Genomic DNA, 19,501 nt, shown 5'->3' with positions numbered 1-19,501 from the left:
ACACTGTGATAGCAGACACATTAGCTAACCCTGTGATTGATCTCATTCGACATGATGTGTCATAGCACGGATACACTAGCCTGGAAATTCAAGCAGGACTTCTGAATGGTGGAAGCGGCTTTTGTTCCCACCACCCTCCTGTTTAAAAAAAAACAAATAAAAAATCACCAAGCCAAGAAAGGTCAAGACTACACCCAGGAAGAGTTGTAGATGTTTGGCAACTCGTTTTATTCCCACATTCAGGCCATCGCTAAGAAAGAAGACATGCCCTAGAGTAGATGAGGGATGAGGTGGAAATGTTTCAGGGGTAGGATCTGAGCCATGTCCAGGAGGGCTGTGGCTACTCCCTCCCTTCTGAATATTTGACCCTGGCTCTCCCGGGCCCTGCTTGCCACTACCACCTCCAGGCTGTCCCTGGCTAGCTCTGTTAACTGGGGGGCTCCGCTCTCCGCCCGCTCCATGCCCGAGAAGAGACGGTGCTGGAGGCTTGGCCGCTGTGCGGGGCCGGGGCCTCCACCCGCCTGACGTCCGGGCCCCAGCTCATTGTGACGCCGGGCGCTGCCCGGGGGGCGGTCGGGCGGCTGGGCCGGGCGCGCCATGCGCAGGCTGGCAGCTTTCAGCCCCCGGGGCGCCTCCAGCCCCCCGGAGCCGCCTCCCTCGGGCTCCCCGCTCCCTCCCGCCGCCCCTTTCTCCCGCTTCCCTTTGCTGCCGGGGATCGGGGCCGCCCCGCCGCCGCAGCGCATGGCCGGCCAGTTCGGGAGCATCTTGGTCGGCTCCTACCTGGAGATCAAGCGCAGCGATGGGCGCATCCACCCGGCGCTGGTCACGGCGCTGCACCGGGACAGCTCCAGCCTCACCGTGGAGTGGGTCGAGCAGGGGGCCAACAAGGGCAAGAGGGTGGAGCTGCAGCTCGCCTTCGCCCTCAACCCCCACCTGGCCCCCGCCGCGCCCTGCTCCGCCCGAGGCGACCAGAGCCTCCCGGCCGAGCCGGCGGCCACGCCCGCCAAGCTGGAGCTGCCCGGCGGGGACTGCGGGGAGCCGGAGCCCGGCCGGCCCCGCGTGGGGCGCGGCAGCCCCGGCAGGAAATCGCCGTGCGTGCGGCAGGCGGAGCGGCTGCAGGAGCTGCGCCAGAAGCGGCGGCTGCAGCAGCGGGAGCTGCGGGAGCAGCGGGCCCAGCGGGCGGCCGGCTCGCCGCACCCCAACTACGAGGTGATCTGCATGATCCAGGAGTACCGGGGCCGCCTGCCTGGCGGGGCGCTGGGGGGCCCCGAGCCCGGCCCCCGCCAGCACCGGATCCGCGTCTGCGTCCGCAAGCGGCCGCTCAACCCGCGGGAGGCCGGGCTGCAGGACTTCGACGTGGTGACCGTCCCCTGCCGGGGCGTGGTGGTGGTGCACGAAGCCCGGCAGAGGCTGGACCTCAGCCGCTACCTGGAGAGCCAGACCTTCCGCTTCGACCACGCCTTCGACGACAGCGCCCCCAACGAGCTGGTGTACAGGCACACGGCCCAGCCGCTGGTGGAGAGCATCTTCCGCGGCGGCATGGCCACCTGCTTCGCCTACGGCCAGACGGGCAGCGGCAAGACCCACACCATGGTGGGGGACCTCTCAGCCAAGGGCCAGGGCTGCCCCAAGGGCGTCTACAGCCTGGTGGCCCAGGATGTCTTCTGCTGGCTGCAGGAGCCCAGCTACAAGCAACTGGAGCTCCAGGTCTACGGGGCTTTCTTCGAGATCTATGGGGGCAAGGTGTACGACCTGCTCAACTGGAGGAACCGGCTGAAGGTGCTGGAGGACGGCAAGCAGCAGATCCAGGTGGTGGGGCTCCAGGAGGAGGAGGTCAGCTGCGTGGAGGATGTCATGAAGCTCATCGAGATGGGCAACCGGTGCAGGACATCGGGCCAGACCTCTGCCAACACCCACTCCTCCCGCAGTCATGCCATCTTCCAGATCATCCTCCGGAAGAGAGGGAAGCTTCACGGCAAGTTTTCCCTGATTGACTTGGCTGGGAATGAGAGAGGAGCAGACACTGGCAGTGCGGACAGGCGGACGAGGCTGGAAGGGGCTGAGATTAACAAGAGTCTCCTGGTACTCAAGGAATGCATCAGGGCCCTAGGACGCAACAAAGCCCATACCCCGTTCAGGGCTAGCAAACTCACCCAGGTTTTAAGGGACTCGTTCATAGGGGAGAACTCATGCACCTGCATGATCGCCACCATTTCTCCAGGGATGAGATCCTGTGAGCACACGCTCAATACTCTAAGGTACGCCAACAGGGTGAAGGAACTGACCGTAGATCCTAATTTCCTTGGACAGTCACATCCTATCATCACCCAGTTCCCATATCAGCTGGATGACCTGAAGAAACCGTGGACTGTACAGAGCTTGCCTGAGACGGATGAGTTCAAAGTATTTTGTGTACAGAAAGAGGAGGAAGTCTCTCCTCAGTTGTTTACTTTCAATGCCAGAGAGAAAGCCCAGAAGAAAAGAAAAGAGTTGGACGAGAAAGCACTTATAGAGGAGCACCAGGAGTCTCTCCGATGGTTGAAAGTATTCCTGGAAGTGGCTGAAGAAATAGATTATGACGTGGATTTTTATGCTGCACAGTTTGAAGCAGTCCTGGGGCAAAAGATTAGCATTCTGACTGAGATCCAAGATAAAGTGAAATCATTCCGGTCAATCCTATGTAAGGAACAACATGGCGGCAACCAGATCAGTGTGAAGAGATCCCGTGTTCTGTAAATTGAGTGGAAAGATTGTAAACTACTGTAAGATGGCAATTGTTATGATACTGTGGCTCTAGCCACCCAACAACTTGATTGCTTAAAGGATACTTAAAATATGTCTGTGGGAATGTCCTGTTTGTTTTTCTCTTGAACGGCATTTCGGGCTAGCATAAAAACACTCCTGGGATGTCGCCAGATAATTTCTTGCTGCAGACAGCAGAACCATGCAGAGTGTAGGAGCTAATCACTAGGGAAAAGCAGGGAACTCATAGAAAAGAAATCTAATCCATGTGTGCAGGCTTCCCTCGTATCCCTTTAAAATATATATATATTTGTACCTTTCTAGATACTGCCTATTCCCACAGTCTGTCAACCTGTATCAACTTGAGAACAGATTCCCCGGGGAGTTAGGCATTTTGAGTGATTTTTAAAGGTGTTAAAGTGCAAAGCACTGTCGTTTCTATTCTGAGAATGATACTTTTGGAGAATGTGGGTTATTTTGTGCATACATAGCATAAGCAATAAGCATATAGAATATGCCCCTTCTATTTTTTTTCTCTCTCAACTGTGTTCTTGTGAGTCATTTAAAAAAAGAAAAGAAAAACCTCTTCCTTCTCAGAAATCAGGCCAAGGAATAAGATACTGTCCTATGACTGTCCTCTGGGGAGAAATTCAAAATCAAAAGTGATGTGCCTTCAAGGGCTAGAGAGGGAAGCAGGGGATACAGTGCCCTGTATCAAAGGCCTTGAAGAGAGGCAATTTGCCAGACCAAAGGGCCAGAAAAGCTGCATTCACCAAGGTGCCACAAGTACTCCTTTTCTATTCACCAAAGTGCTATCTGATAAGTGCACATTACCATGCTAAAGGCATAAGATGAAAGATAGCCTTAGATTGTTGCATCATCCCTGATGTGAAATACCACAGAAACTGCTCTATGTTGGATAGCAGTTATGCTAATCCTTCTGGTACATATCTACACTTACTTATTTTAGAAATTAATTTGGTTAAATTCCTGAGCAATATACGGCAACAAATAAATATTTGTGAGATTAAAGTGTGTAAATAATACATAATTAATTGATGGCAGTCTCTGCTCTTTTCCTCTTCCTACTTGCCTTTTGATACCATCAACCAGTTTGTCCTATTGCGCATCTGAGGTCCTGGTCCAGAGCCTGTTGAAGTCAATGGAAGAACTCCTGTTGACTTCAATGGCCTTTGGAACAGGCTCAGAAATAGAAGCTGGTGTCTCCAATAGTCTCCTTCATAGTTCAGATGCCATCAGTAATTCTAATGCTCTCTTTCCATTTCTGGTAGAAGATTTGTCCTCTTGTCCCTTTAGCTGTGGGTAGCTGTGTTGAAGGAAGCTGTATCTACAGTGGTGGATTTGTTAGACACAAATGTTTAAATGCTGATTGACTAGTAGTAATACTCAGGACTTTTCATCTTCAAAGCCCTTTTCAAACATTGGTGTATTAGCATCTCGTTTCTTCCAGCACTAATAGCTTATGCAATTACCTCATTCTTCTCTGGATAGCATTATTGGACGTCAAATTAAGAGATGCTGTTCCCAAGAGCAAGTACAAAGCCTGGGAAATGGCAGTTTCCTGTTGAAAAAAGTCTCCGGTATTCCAAAAATAACTTTGGGAGAGGGTGGGGAGTTCCCCCTCCCTTATGGCTCCTTCCTGGGTTTTGTGGAAGAGAAAACTCTTTGAGGTTCCCCATCTGACATCTCCTCTGAATTCATGTATCAGAGGTGATGATGGAGAGGTGGGGTTGAAAGAGATACCAGATCCTAAATCCCACTTAGGCCTGCGTCCCACCTAAATCCAAACTGGAGCTGAACTGCCAGGTAATCTCAAACTGGGAAACTTCCCCTGACCCTCCCCTTTAACTGTGTGTGTGTGAAGAGGAGGGTTCCACAGCATGGAGTGGCTCTGTGAAGAAGCTAATGCAACCTGGAGTCATAATATCTTTTGCACAGATTCCCTTTATGGACTGGGGGTGGGTGATGCTCACTCCCTGTGCTTGTCCCAAATGCTGAATCCAGGCCTATGTTCCTAATGCTGGAGTGCGTGCTAGTGTCCAAGGTGTAAAGCTGTGGAATAAAGTATATTAGCAACACGGTTATGCATTGAGTTGGGCATATTAGAAGTAAAGTTTTAATAAGCTGAAAAAAATTCTAGCAGGACATTATGGTTTGCATCATGGGCATGAAACAGATGGGCATTTTTTTGTTTATACCTACGTCAGCGGTTGGCAACCGTGGGCATGCGGCCCATCATGGTAATCCGCTGGCGTGCCGCGAGACATTTTATTTACGTTGACCATTCGCAGGCACGGCCCCTCACAGCTGTTCACAGTGGCCGCAGTTCGTCATTCCCAGACAAACACCCTGATGGGCCGCGTGCCAAAGGTTGCTGACCCATGACCTACATGATAAGGAGTCTCTCTGGGTCTCAGCTTGGGAAGTGACTCATGAGCACAGTCTGCTGGTTCCTAGGGAACTAGCAAAGTAGTTAATTGAATGAGCATTTGCCATTCGAATCATTATATAATTTATAGATTCACCTTGTTTCTCCCTTCCTGTAATTTGATTATCTTCTCTTCTGTATCGTCTTTTGCTTTAGCAAACTTGCTGCATAATCAGAAATCATTTGATCTTGTATAGAGGTGAGCAAAACTCATCCATTATGGTTTCTGGGGCTCTGTTCAAGCTTTTTCTTTGGTTTTTCTGTATGTGGATTTGCAACAGCAAACTTCACTTTGTGTTTTGGGTTTGAAACTGTGGATTAAGCAGATTTTAAAAACAAACAAAAAAACCCAGCAACAACAAACACACACGTAAATTATTCCGCATTGACTGAAAGTGTTTGCAATTTTTTTTTAGTGCTTTGCAATTTGTGTGTGTGTGTGTGTTTTCGCACTAGGGTTGAGTTTGTAATGAACTCGAAAATCAGGTGAGTTTTACTTGGTTTTAGGTTTGCAGTGCTCTAATGAATGCGGAGCACTTAATGTATTAAGACCAGCCATTTAGTTAAACAACTGAAATACTTTGTTGGATGTGCCTTCTGTTTATAACGGCTTATAGCTGTATGAACAACCAAAGCTCAAGAGTTGGCCTGCATGGAGCTCACTGTAGGGGCAGAGCCTTTGTCAGCTTCTGGCTACACCATAAATTCCTACCAGTGATCGCTTCACAGATGGAAGCCCTCCTTCTGTGTGAAAGGTTGTCTTTGTCACTTGTCTCTGACTGTGCTCTAATTGCTTATTTTGTTCCACATGCGGAATATTGGAGTCATCTTTTACTCCCAAATATCCTTTTATTTCCCACAACTCTTTCGTCTAATAATCCTGCCTATTAACGTGTGGACTGTTACCAGAATGCAGCCCTGTGGTGACTTTGTCTCTTTTGAAATCCTTTTTAATTCTTATGGTTCTGTGTCTCAGCTGTTGCCATTTCTTCCTCCCTGGAGGAAGACAGGACAGGTCACCCCAACACCCATCACATTCATCAGCTTTCTGTCCATTGAAGAATTAAATTAAAAACCCTGTTTTTTGAAAGTGTCCATGGCTTTGCTCTGTGACCTGGTATCCACCTACTTCCCCAGCCACACCTAGAGCCTCGGCTTGCTTCCTTGATCTGCCTTTGCTGCTCTTTGGGAGTCATTCACTCTCCTGTGCAGTCCCATCTGGAAATTCTCCCTTTCAGCTGCTCAGTCACTTCCGAGCTCCCCCAGTGTTGCCAGCTCTCAAGTCTCTCAATATTTGGTGGTTTTCTTTAATACTGCAGCTCCTGGAGCCACGGTATGTGAAAATCACAGGTTTCCATTTTTTAAGTAACATTGTAGTTGTGGAGAAAAGCCTGAAAACATGAAACATAAATGCTTATAAACCAGAACGCCAATAGAAAAACAAAAACTTTTTTTTTTTTTTAAATAAATCTCATGATTTTGGAGGGACCTGACTTACAATTTTTGAAGTTGGCAGTACTGCTCTCCTTAGCCCGTCCTGGGCTCATTAGTATCTGGTTGACTCTGAAAAGTATTGTCTGGGTAAGAATCAAGAGACAGAGGCTGCCTGGCCCTGGGTGCACATTGAGATCAGGAGGAGGCATAAGTAGCCGACTCCTGAGCAGACCAAAGCAAGGGCCCAACAGAATTGCAGCTCTGACATCCTGGGGCACACAGGAGCTGTTGCTGTTTCTCATGGAAGAATCAGAGCCATGAATTCACCACTCCATCCATCTCAAAACACAGGTATTTGTAACCCACTGGTGAGTGTGTATTACAAGTTCCCCATTTTGTCCTAGCTGCAGAGGAAACGAATCTGTTACAACCCAGATTCTGCTTTTAGTATTGAAGGTGCAGTTCAGGCCCCAATGTGTCAGCCAAGGTGGTGACTGTCACACATTGACTAGTGGGGCTGCTTAATCTGCACACTACAAAGGGTATGCAGCCCCTGTGCACTCAGGAGCTCTGGGAGACCGACTGCCTCCAGTTGCTGCGACTGAGGTGGTGTGTGTCCTCTGCACTGCATGCAATTTGCTCAGTTTAGCACTAAGAAGCTGTGGATTTGTCCCTATGTTCTTTCCTTTTTTACTATCCCAGTATATCTCATCACATTGTTATTATTGTGCTAAAACTTGAGGTCCTTTGTCAGATTTTTCTCTGTTTTTTTGCTCAGGCAAACCCCAAGACAGATGGAATTAATAATAGTTGCAGCCAATAACATATGTTTAGTAATGCACATCAATATTTTTTACTTTCACAGGTGCTAGGATTTTGCATTATAGAGATGTATGATTCTTAAACTAATTTCAACAAAGCCAAGAAAGTGATCTCTATTGGCAATACAATAAAACCACATTTAAGTGAATGACTTTTCATAGCAGCTATTTTATATGCTAGAAGGTTATGTTTGAAACTGCACTGTACTAACAGGCAATACTGAAAACACTCTTAGTACACATTACATTTCAAATTCTCACATCTCCCACTTAGCATCGTGAGTTAACAAACCTTTCTCCGACTGAATCTAAAAATAGGATTTATGAGGTGTTTGTATCGCCTTCCTTTTATTGTCGACAGGAGCATGCGACATCTCAGCGGGAACTTTTAAGGACATTCGATTCTGCAACAATTTACCTTACATTGTGCCTCTCATCCTCCTCGATTGCTACTAGAAATGTGTGCACAGGAACAATGATTGTTTTCCTCAGGATATTCCTTGAAGATTTCCTTCTTTTTGTGTTTTCACATTTAGAGTTGTTCTTCTGCTGGTGCCCTGCTAATCATTTCCTCAGTAGCGGATTGTGATGTGATGTGACATACAAGGATAAGACTTCAAGTTGAGGGGGGGAAAACCAAGAGTAAGTGAAGTCTGAGACACAGGAATCCTGTTTTTATGTGAAAATCTCTATTGATAAATAAACAGGGAAGAGGAATATTTAATAAAATTAAGATCTATATCACAAAATTGTCTAAATTTGAGGCTAAGGCAGGTCTACAAGCTACAGGCTGTAGCCAGCTATTTTGCTATAGATATATGGGCATATGCTAACAGTGGCTCTCAACCATTCCAGACTACTGTACCCCTTTCAGGAGTCTGATTTGTCTTGTGTACCCCCAAGTTTCTCCTCACTTACCTACTTGCTTACAAAACCAGACATAAAATTACAAAAGTGTCACAGCACACTACTACTGAAAAATTGCTGACTTTCTTATTTTTACCATATAATTATAAAATAAATCAATTGGAATAGAAATATTGTACTTACATTTCAGTGTATAGTATATAGAGCGGTATAAACAAGTCGTATCAAATTTTAGTTTGTACTGACTTCGCTAGTGCTTTTTCTGTAGCCTCATGTAAAACTAGGCAATTGTCTAGATGAGTTGATGTACCCCCTGGAAGACCTCAACCAGGGGTATGTAGGTATACCCCTGATTGAGAACCACTGGATTAAGGCAGTAGCGCAAAAGCATACAGGTCTCAAGCCTGTAAGACAACAGCTTAGTCAAATTAACTCACGCAAGACCTTAAGACCTAAAGACTTGACATAAGCAACTAACCAGTAGGAGACCTTATATCACCAGATGTCACAAGATACAGTGCTGTTATAAGCAAGTGTTGCTAAACTGCTGACAGGTAACCACAAGGTGCCATTTTATACCAGCTTTCGATATTTTAAATTAGGAACTCAGTATATGTCCAACCCTAAGAATGCTGTGGTAACTAATTGTGTGCAGTGTTGTTGTAGCTGTGTTGGTCCCAGGCTATTAGAGAAGCAAGGTGGGTGAGGTAATATCTTTTATTGGACCAACTTCTGTTGGAGAGAGAGACAAGCTTTCGAGCTTACGCAGAGCTCTTCTTCAGGACGCTTCAGACAAGTTCTAGAGCTTGTTGCTCTCCAATAAATGATATTATCTCATGGTAACTATACAATAATGAGCTTGAGGTAAAAGGCTGAGTAACCTATGGACAAAGGGCACCTCAACATGAGTAGGGTGAGGAAATACAGACGAGGAAAAGGGACTGACACCCCCTACTGAATATGAATTAGGAATAGTGGGTGTTAGCATAGTCTATGATAAAAGGTGGTGTTCAGCCCATGCACTCCTGGGAGATTTCCTGGAACCTGACAGGGCAAGGACTGCTTGTAGGTCATCTTCCCTACTATGGGGCCCCCCAGCAAAATGAAGTTTGCAAGTTCTGGATGCTTGTATTATCTCTGTCTACTTTGCTATGTTATAGTGTTTGTGATATTGCTGATTGTGCTGCTAAAGCTATCACAAATTCAGAAGGTCCTCCCTAAGTATGAGTGTCTCATTAGACTGGAGTCCTCACCCCCAAACTAACTGTAATTCTGTGGCCAATCTTGAAGCAGCTGAAAGCTGCCAAACCACGTTATGTTAATTGGAAACTCCAAATAATATATAATCAACAGACCAGACAGCAAGGGAAACTTCTCAGGAAGCCCCTTGAGCTTCAAGCGTCTGCTTCTTGTTGCCCCTTGGATTTGAGGCAGTAGGTGCCCTAAGGTGATTTGAGATGCCCCATAATGCATAGCAGTGGAGCATGCTAAATTCAAACACAAGAGAAAGCAAATGTCAGGAGGAAAAATAAAGAATAAAGGCACTGAGGTAGCTGGCCCCACCAAAAACTCACAGCAGGGAATGTTGGCAGCTGCACTTCCAGCCCCTTTGTCTGGAGGGTGAAAATATCAGCCCATTTCCTCGTGGCCCTTGGAGCTGCTTTTGGGAGGTGTGTGTGTGAATAGACTATTCTTTCTCTTTTCAGCAGATGGGCTTCGCCCTAACACTGAAGCTGCTACATGTGATCAGTCACATTTTCAGTGGGGCTTTTTAACTGTATGTACAAAATGTGTGGATTAATTTGTCAGACTTGGCATGTCTGCACATAAAATGGGCAACTGTGCCTGAAAAGTCTTGATTTGTGTGTGCAATTCAGCTATTGCCTGTATGGACATGGGAATTTGACTCCCACATTTATTATGGGTGCAATTAAAGAAGTCTGCTGGAAATCTTATTGTAAGTTTTCCAGGAGTTATCTGTTGATTATAGGAAGGTATTTTATGTTTAGTTCTGGGAACAGTAGCATCATTCAGGATTTAAATTTCTGAACAACTGAACATGCAAATATCTACCACATTCTCGATAGTCTGAAGTATTGTGTACTGGAACAATGGACTGCTAATTGTTGTATCAAAGGTTAAAAAAGGTGTGAAAAAAGCTGTTTAATAGTTTTCTGTGTGTCTGTTCCTGAAACTTGTGCCCAAAGCTTAGGTTTCTCATGCTCATTGGCTAGGCTTTCCTATTTGCTTGTCACCTAAGACCTAATTGTCCATGGCCCTTCAACTTGTGTGCTCATTTACAGCAGAGCAAAAGGAGCACCATTCTAATCTGGTAGCATTTTACATGCGGTTTTCACTTTTCAGTGGTGTAAATGGCACATGAGGTGCAGGGCAACAAAAGTGTTTGTTTCTTTCCGTGCTTCCTTCTTCTTCAGTTCTCTCTCTATCTCCTGCTGCTTTGTGGAGTTACTTTTGAGGCCCTACCATCATCTCTAATGCTCTCAGTGACATGATTGATTACCTTATAATCCTTTCCCTCTTCTTATTGGTTATGCCAATCAGCTCACCTTCCCATACCTGGAATGGCTGCTTCCTGGGGATGGGTGTAAATAAGGCCAGGTTTACATTCCCGAGTTAAGTCAACTCAGCTATGTTGCTCTGGGGAGTGAAAAATCCATACTTCTGAGCAACATACTTAATCCCCAGTGGAGACAGCGTGAGGTTGACAGACTAATTCTTCTGCCAACCTAGCTACCACCTCTAAGGGAGGTTAATTAACTATGCCAATGGGAGAACCCCTCCTGTCGCTGTAGTGAGTGTCTACACTGAAGTGCTTCAGTGATGCAGCTGCAGTCTTTCAAGTATAGATGATCCCTATGTCTATTTTAAAGAGAAGAAATTGAGCCTCTGAAGTTTTACCAGCCTTTCAAACCCACTCAACAAGCTCCCTAAAACATACTTCACTTTCTATCCCTTGTAGTAACTCTGTAAGTATGGGGGGAATAAACTATCTATTCTTGAGTGACTCTGTTTGCATGAAATCATCAATAAAGGATAATCTGCATGATAGGTTTTCTATCTTCAGTACATATTCTTTTAAATATTTATGTATATGCCAATGAGAGGGTAGATTAGGGTATATACCCATGAGATGGTAGTGTTAAAAATTTTATCACGTGTTTGTGATCTCCCTGGCATCATGTCGTCCCTCTTTGACTTATCAGCTCTGCATAAGGTCAGTAGAACGACCAATAAACTCAAATATTGCCAAATATTTTTATTGGCATAACAGTGGCATCTATTGTTCAATATTTTGTAAAGTAAATTTGTAAAATCCCAAGCAACTTCCTGTTGGCATTTTTTTTTTGCATTTAATAAAATGCAAGTATTCACACTCAAATGATTGATTCAAAGGATTATGCCACAATACTTGTGATAATACAGTTGTGCCACTATGCCAAATAATACATCTAATTATTTTTGTCACAGCATGATTTATAAATTCACAGTGGATTGTGGCCCAAAAAGAAGCACCCTCTGTCAGGGAGCTGATTGCCTAAATATGTTTGATTTTTATAAAACCTGCATGTTAGCCATATTGATGGAGATGCTGTTGTGATGTAAGAGAATAGTCTGTCTTCCATATCACAGGTAAAGAAAGGCTAGGAAAACCCAAGATGGACTTCTAAGAAATCTGTTTGTAAATTGATACTGCATAATAATTACTAATAACTCTTTGCATTTCTGTAACCCTGTGATCTAAGAACTGATTTATCAAGCCCACTTAAGGAAATGCAGCCACTTCTGAGGTTAACAGTGCACAGCAACACTATGTAACAGTTTAGCAGAGCTATTTGAAATTGCACTTGGCAGGAACTTGGGGAGAGGGAGAATGCAGTTACCTGAGTTAAAAACCTCTGCACCATGGGTAACACGCCTACTATTACTAAATGGGCCAGGGGATCTTTAATGACACCAGAAGATCAGAACCTTATTCATGAAATTTTGTGATCAACTATTGCACTTGAAAGTTTGAATTTTGAAATGTGAGGCTGGAAAAAGGGATTTAAAAAAAAATAGTGAATTCCCCCCCACACCCGCCTTTGTGACTGTCTGCTATCTCTTGCTCTCTGAATACAAATTCAAACAGTAAAGATTTTAATACAGCAGTAATGAAATGGCAAAAGCTAGCTAGTGTGTCAGACACTCACTGGCTGATTACACTTTCTGATTCGTGAGCTAGAACTCAGGGGAACAGCAACTGCCTCTTTTACTGCCTTTTGTATTAAAACGGCAGACAGTTGTGTATGCTCATTACTATTTTAGGTGATTCAGCGCATTAGAGAAGTGGGGAGACTGGAAATATGGAAGGATGTTTTTAATAACGTTAAATGGATTAACAACCTCAATTCTCATCTAAACAAACCATGGATAGCAATTAATCTCAGTACAAATAGGTGATGGGGTAAACTAAGTGAGCTATTTCTGACCTCTTTGAACCAGGAAAAAAGGAAAGTGGCTTTAATAATAGGACATTGATTCAGGAAAGCATCTCTATTGAGGAAAGTATTTAAGTATGCATTTAACTTAAAGCATGTGCTTAAGGCCTATTGGTGTGCTAAAGTGCTGTTTTGAATAGTGATGGACTTAGGCATGTGGTTAAGTGCTTTCCTAAATTGAAGCCCTAAGCAAGAGTGAAATGTAACTGACCACACCTACCATAATTGGAGACGGAGATGAAAATATACACTTGGTCCCTGATCCTGCAATGAGCTGCGTGCGGGCAGACCTGTCTCTGAGGTGCATAAATTCAAAGTGTTTTTAAAAGCCCAGCCAGTCAGGCCCAAATCCTAATCCCATGAGTAAAACCTGAAGGTCTATGTCTATTGAAGCTTTGTTGCACAGAGGGCACAGAATCTACTCCCTACCTCAGATGCCTACACCCAGTAGCAATGCTGTGTATTTTACTTTGGCAGTGGTTATGCTGCAGAACTGTATTGTTGCTCATTTAAAATAAAATCCTGAAAATCACTAGAAAGCCACTAAATCTAGAAATAGAAAACGTGGCTATCTCAGATTCTCAGCTGATATTAAATCATGGCAGCTCCATTAATTTCAGTGGTGTTGTGATGATTCGCGTCCGTTGAGGATTGTGGTCCAAAACCCTTTGAAACTTCACAGACTATGTCTAGACTAGGCTGTGCCCTAGGATTGACCCCAAGCAGACGGTACATTTTAAAATATGATTTGCTGGGTCCATGCTTGGTCCTGAGCTCATTTGAAAATATAGCCCACTTAATTTCAGCGCCTAAATGGGAGTGGAGCTCTTTCAGTACTACTGGCCTTTTTAATCTGGGTATTCATACAGCAGGCAGCAGTTGTACTAACAAACAAACTTCCTTCACCCAGAGAGTGGAGACAAGCTGAGATGAGTGTGAAGAAGTGAAACAGATCTTTAATTGCATCTTGACAGATGGCAAAACTAAATGGAAGTGACTGGGCTGACAGTGAAATTTGAGAAAAGCATGGCTGAATCTCAGTGCATTCAAAGGCTTAAGCCTGCCATAACAAATCCTGGTCATTCCAACCAAGAAAGATCCAGTTCCACTTCATTTACTCTATATGGGCCAAATCCTGAGGCCCTAATTACATTTTTACTCCGTGCTTACTCAAGCTAGTACTTCACTGGGAGCCAGCATGATTAAGGACTAAATAAAGGTCAAGGTCATGTCTCCTCCTGCACTAAAGCCCACAGAAAGGTGCTGTAGGCAGGAAATCTCCATGAGATCCATCTTGTGGGTTTCCTTCAGAACCATCCCATCTAGGGGCAGTGTTTGCCTCTCTTGTGAAACAGGCCACAATTCTGTCCTCTTCCCTGTGCATCCCCTAGGATCTACAAGAGATAAGAGCCCTGTGCCAGTGCTGTATCTCTGAGCCCCCATCTCTTCTTCCCTGCTGCCAGACAGGATGACTCCACTGAGATTAGAGGAAGGGAATGGACTGAATACCTGATCTGTGACTGCGAACCTGCCCTTGGGTCAGTGTGACAATATCCTCTGGAAGCATGTTCCAGAAAAAGCTTGATGAACCTGCGGGTTTTATCCGTGCTGGGATTTTTAAAGGCACCTAGGAGATTTGGGGGCCAAAGTCTCGTTGAAATTCTAAGGTTCATAGGCTTCATAGGCTTCTTTGAAAATCTCGACTATATGTATTTATTTATTGCCTGTGAACCCACATCTTTTTAAACACATCCTTTTAAACTGCAAAAGCAGGGTGCGAATGTTAGTCGGCTCTGGAAGTCAGCATTAGCACAGGCAGGGAGCCCCCAGTCAGAGTGGAGAATAGTAATGTATTATCCATTAGGAGACCTGTCAATCAACTAGGGCTGATGGAGCAATTTGAAACCATCTATGCAGCCATGCCTAGACTGCTAACTGGCTATAAAAAAAAGGTCACGTTGATGAGATGAATGGTTTCTTCCCATTCAGACACTCTGTCCTGCACTTTGGTGACACATGCAGCTATCTCTGATCAAGCAAGATTGTCAAATATCTCACCAGGCTGAGTTCACTGTGTTCTCGTAGCCCATGGAGGAGATCATCCAAAAGCTTTTATAGTTCTCTGAAACATTTTCAAATAAGGAAAACACCCCAATCTCTTTGGTGCCTGCCTAAGGTGGGATGTGCAACGAAATGCACCTCCACGGCTGCCTCCCACCCCAGCTATATTCTCTTTGAAATGTTGATATGCCACTGCAAGGTCAGCACTTCCAAGAATGCTGCCAGATGCCTGCACAATGAAGCTGCTGGGGGAGTGGGCTTGAGCTGTGAAACGATTAAGCAAGTTCAGTTTTTTCTGTTATGCCCACGTTCCACAGTGGAGGAGTAGCTGGCTTTGGAAAGAGTGCAGCCCAAAGCTGGAGCCTTTAGCCTCTCTCTGCTCCTGTTCATATCTTCCTTTTATTTTTAACCTATGTGGCAAAAGTCCTCAGGGCTAAATCCTGCTGCTTTTACTCAGTCAATAAGTCTCATTGAGCAAGGGAAGCAGGATTTGGCCCTTAAGGTATGTGCACAAGGCTCTTCTTAAAGTCTCACTTAAATCCATAGGGTGAATTTCACCTTTAGGTCTGATCCTGCAAAGCACTTCAGCGTGTGCTTAACTTTAAGTATATGCTTAAGAGCTTTGCTGGACTGAGGCCTTAGGGGCAGATTTCAGAGGCAATTAAGGGTGCTGCATAAGTGACACAAAGTGTCCTTAAAATGGCCGGGTATAGCCAGTGGAGAATTCCTGGTGTGCAGGAGAACTCTCAGCTGGTAGTAATCCAGCAGAGGTGGTTCTGTAACCACCTGTGCCAACTGCCCCCTCCTGCCCAATGTTAGGATAAGGGGTGTGTATATCAGGGGTGTTCTGGGATGGGTCATGAACAGGATGCAGAAAGGTGGGATCAGGATGCAGTGGAACAAGACTCCTTTAAACCTGATTCTCCACTGACACAAGATCCCTGAGGGACCTTATGTTAGTGCCGTAAGTTAAAAGGCTACTCTGTTCAGCCATAACTTGTGCCAGGACTGGGGAAGATGCTCCAATCAGCTTCCTGAAGGGCACAATTCAGACAAAGTGGAGAATCAAGCACTTAGTGAACAGGTCTCTAAGGTTTTTTCCCCTCCCATTTTGTCTGTATGGAATGGGACCTATGGAAATTAACATTAGTTAAATTAAATAAAATAGAGACGCATCTTGCACTAGGATGGCAGCAAATCACATGTATAGTCAAAAGATTTCCTTGCAGAGGGTACCACCAGGTCTCATATAGGAACTTTACCCGTGCACTGTGGTAGCAAATTAATATTTCAAACAGACTGCGCCACATACATGGAGATTACGTCTAGCCCACGGATGGACGTCTCCTGTATGAGCTATGGAACCCATATGAAGATCTGCCTTTAAGTGATTAAGGAGCAGTGGAAAGAATTCTTCTCTGAATGCTCTGTACAAAGCCCTGAGCATGCTTGGGGATGGGGAATCAATCCACTGTCTGTTACACACCTGGTATCTATCCGGACTTCTGTTTCCTTATTGCACTGACATTTGTTACCCGGTCTTTGGCTTGCAGCTACAAGCAAGAGTGAAAGCAAACTTCCTGACCCCCTGGGATGGATCTGGGAATGGTCCCAGTCTCAGATTCCAGCCTAAAACATGATTCTGGTATTCCCCATCCTTATTGTGAAAGGGATATTTATTGTGTGCATGATTATTCGTCTTGCTCTAATAAGCTATATCTGAACAGCTAGTTAGTCTGTTATCCAAGGATAGAGTGGAACAGCCAGTATTCTCTTGGAATAAATACCAAAAGGTTTTTTTTCTTAAGACGCTTATAACATACCGGATGAAAGGTCAGAAATAATTAAGAAAAATGATGTGCACTTTAACAGAAAAAATACATGTAAACCAGCTAATACAACTATCACCATCACACCATTCATGTATAATAGGTCACAGCTGGGCTGAATGATGTCTTGGTTTGCAAAAGGAATATCTTTTCTGGTGCTGCCAATTTTGGTTGGGAAGGACACAATGTTTATACAAAGGTCATTATTATTCAGTGGCAGACAATTACTGACATCCACATTTGAAAGCAATGGACTATGGCCAGGTGAAAAGAATTAAAGATGTTGACCGCAGAGAACTGATGCAGTCATACTGCAATAGCATGTATTATGACCAAGACTTTCAAAAGAGACTTGTGTTTTTGGCAGCCTTCATTTTTGGGTACCTGTCCTGACTTGAGACAATTGATTTTCAGAAGAAAAGCATGCCACATTTTCTGCAAATCAGGTGCATTTATGATGTCTCATGCTTAAAATCACATCACCTTTGAAAATCTTGATTTATGCCTTCATTTACCAGTATAATTTTCCTAAACTCAAACCCATTCCAATATTTTAAAATTCTAATTATAGTTTTATGTAAAGGGGACTCCTTCAATTTGAATATCTGATTTTAAGATGGATATTTTTGCAAATGAAGACATCGATGTCAGAAATTTACAATACTCAGGAAAACTGTATATGGTTACATGATGGCTTCAGGGAATCTCTACTGCACATCATGTACTACACCTTGATTCACAGAGACTTCTTTAATATTTAAGGTCTGTTAGGGGACATGTGATACTTTGAATAATGTAGTAAACATCTTTTCAAACAGACACTTAATGGACATTCAGCAGTCTTTCAAAAGAGGGAAACAGGGATTTAATAGATATATGAATTTCCTACAGAATCGTTAAAACTTACTTTCTGAAATGGATTTCTCATTTAAATATATACTGTAATATGTTTGTCTGCTTTAGCCACCTTAGAAAGCCATTTACCAAGATCAGCTACTCAGACTAGTAAATTTTAAAGAAAAGATAGCCACAAGCAACTCAAATTAATTCTTTCAACAATACCATTGCAGTTAGAATATCAAAGAGCCTCCTTACAGCAATAGGGCTGGAGATACTGTATGCGTTCTGGAATTCATTAATGTTGTGCAGGCTATCAGATATGAGGTGAAGGAAAAACAGACTTAGATAGCAGTGACTAAACACTCCATGTAAATTAGAAGGTCTCCATTAGAGAGATCCTGGAGCTTTTAATTGCGAAAGTATTCCTTACTACTGAGCTAGGTAAGATTGACATATGGAACATCAAGTACGTCAGTTAAGTAGGAGCAGGACATGCTCCTAGGAGGGCTTGCTGATGTAACAGAAGGTGGGATGGCCTGCACTGCAGCACTGGATATAGATAGGATAATATTCAGAGCCTGATCTAACTCCCCAGTGAGAGATAGAGTTGGCTCATAGGGTCAGAACCAGTGCCCATTAAAAGTCGGCAGAGAAACTCCCATTGGTTTAATAGATGTGGGATCAGACTCATAGTGCAGTAGTATCCACTAGGCAATATCATTTTCTATTTATTCAAATGGATTGACATCTCTTAAATGTGATGCTAAACTCCCATTATGAGTGGTAGCATAATTTTGTGGAAAAGGTTTAAGAAAAATGTAAAATATGGGGGATAAAATTCTGGATAATCACAATTGTTGGTAATCTATTTAAGAATGAACAGCTTAATTTGCTAATATTGCTTTAAGAAAGAAATACATGACTGAGAAAAGTGACAAGGTAATCACCTTTTCCATTTCAAAGCAAACGAAATCCATCCCACATAATCATACTTTTTATTATATATGGATTAGCAGTTTCCATAAAAAACTATTTTCAAGGTATAACACCAACTGCTGTTCATGCACTGGAAAAACTGCTATTTTGCCAGAGGGACAGCAGAGGAAATTCATTTCACCCTGTTATCAAACCTTTAGGGCTTAATTAATGTTTGTGAAGAGCTTTGAGATTCTCAGATGAAAGGTGCTTTATATGTGCAAATGTGACGGCTTCCCTCTTGGCCTACATACTGGAGATTGAACCAGGGCACCTCCAGAGCTAAAAACATGAGCTGGTATAGCCTAGCCATAGGCAGAATGCCTATTAAACTCCATGGGCGTTCAGGCCAAGGACCAGGATCTGGCACTTTATTGCTTCAACATTAAACATCTCCAAATGCTGTGGACATATTTCAAAGATATGGAACGCATAGATTATATTAGAGTTGTGAAAAAATCCAGCCATTCTCATCGGCTGGGATTTTCAAAGGGACCTACGGGGAATAACATGATTTTGGCAATTAATTGATCTTTAACTATTCATGGTAAATAGGCCCAATGGCCTGTGATGGGATGTTAGATGGGGTGGGATCTGAGTTATTACAGAGAATTCTTTCCTGGGTATCTGGCTGGTGAATCTTGCCCACATGCTCAGGGTTCAGCTGATCGCCATATTTGGGGTTGGGAAGGAATTTTCCTCCATGGCAGATTGGAAGAGGCCCTCAGGGTTTTTTGCCTTCCTTTGTAGCATGGGGCCTGGGTCACTTGCTGGAGGATTCTCTGCACCTTGAAGTCTTTAAAACATGATTTGAGGACTTCCATAGCTCAGACATAGGTGAGAGGTTTATTGCAGGAGTGGGTGGGTGAGCCAAGTCTGTGGCTTGCATTGTGCAGGAGGTCAGACTAGATGATCATAATGGTCCCTTCTGACATTGATAGCTATGAGTCTGTGAGTTAGGCATGCAACTCCCATTGAATTTCA

At 44.1% G+C, this 19,501-nt stretch overlaps 1 protein-coding gene across 1 annotated transcript; it reads left to right on the top strand.

Annotated features, from left to right (window-relative positions):
• Positions 1-535: 535 nt before the first annotated feature.
• Positions 536-3,804, top strand: KIF2B (kinesin family member 2B). The gene has a single exon (XM_073310636.1). The coding sequence runs from the start codon at positions 598-600 to the stop codon at positions 2,734-2,736; it is 2,139 nt and encodes a 712-aa protein (XP_073166737.1). The 5' UTR covers positions 536-597; the 3' UTR covers positions 2,737-3,804.
• The last annotated feature ends 15,697 nt before the right edge of the window (positions 3,805-19,501 follow it).

The sequence above is a fragment of the Lepidochelys kempii genome, chromosome 14 (genome assembly GCF_965140265.1).
Source record: "Lepidochelys kempii isolate rLepKem1 chromosome 14, rLepKem1.hap2, whole genome shotgun sequence".
In the NCBI taxonomy this organism is placed as follows: domain Eukaryota; kingdom Metazoa; phylum Chordata; order Testudines; family Cheloniidae; genus Lepidochelys; species Lepidochelys kempii.
Note: the sequence above shows the minus strand (reverse complement) of the source record. Positions and strands in the feature narration are given on the sequence as shown.

Coding starts and splice junctions, on each gene's coding strand:
- KIF2B (XM_073310636.1), top strand. CDS start 598: ATGCGCAGGCTGGCAGCTTTCAGCCCCCGGGGCGCCTCCAGCCCCCCG.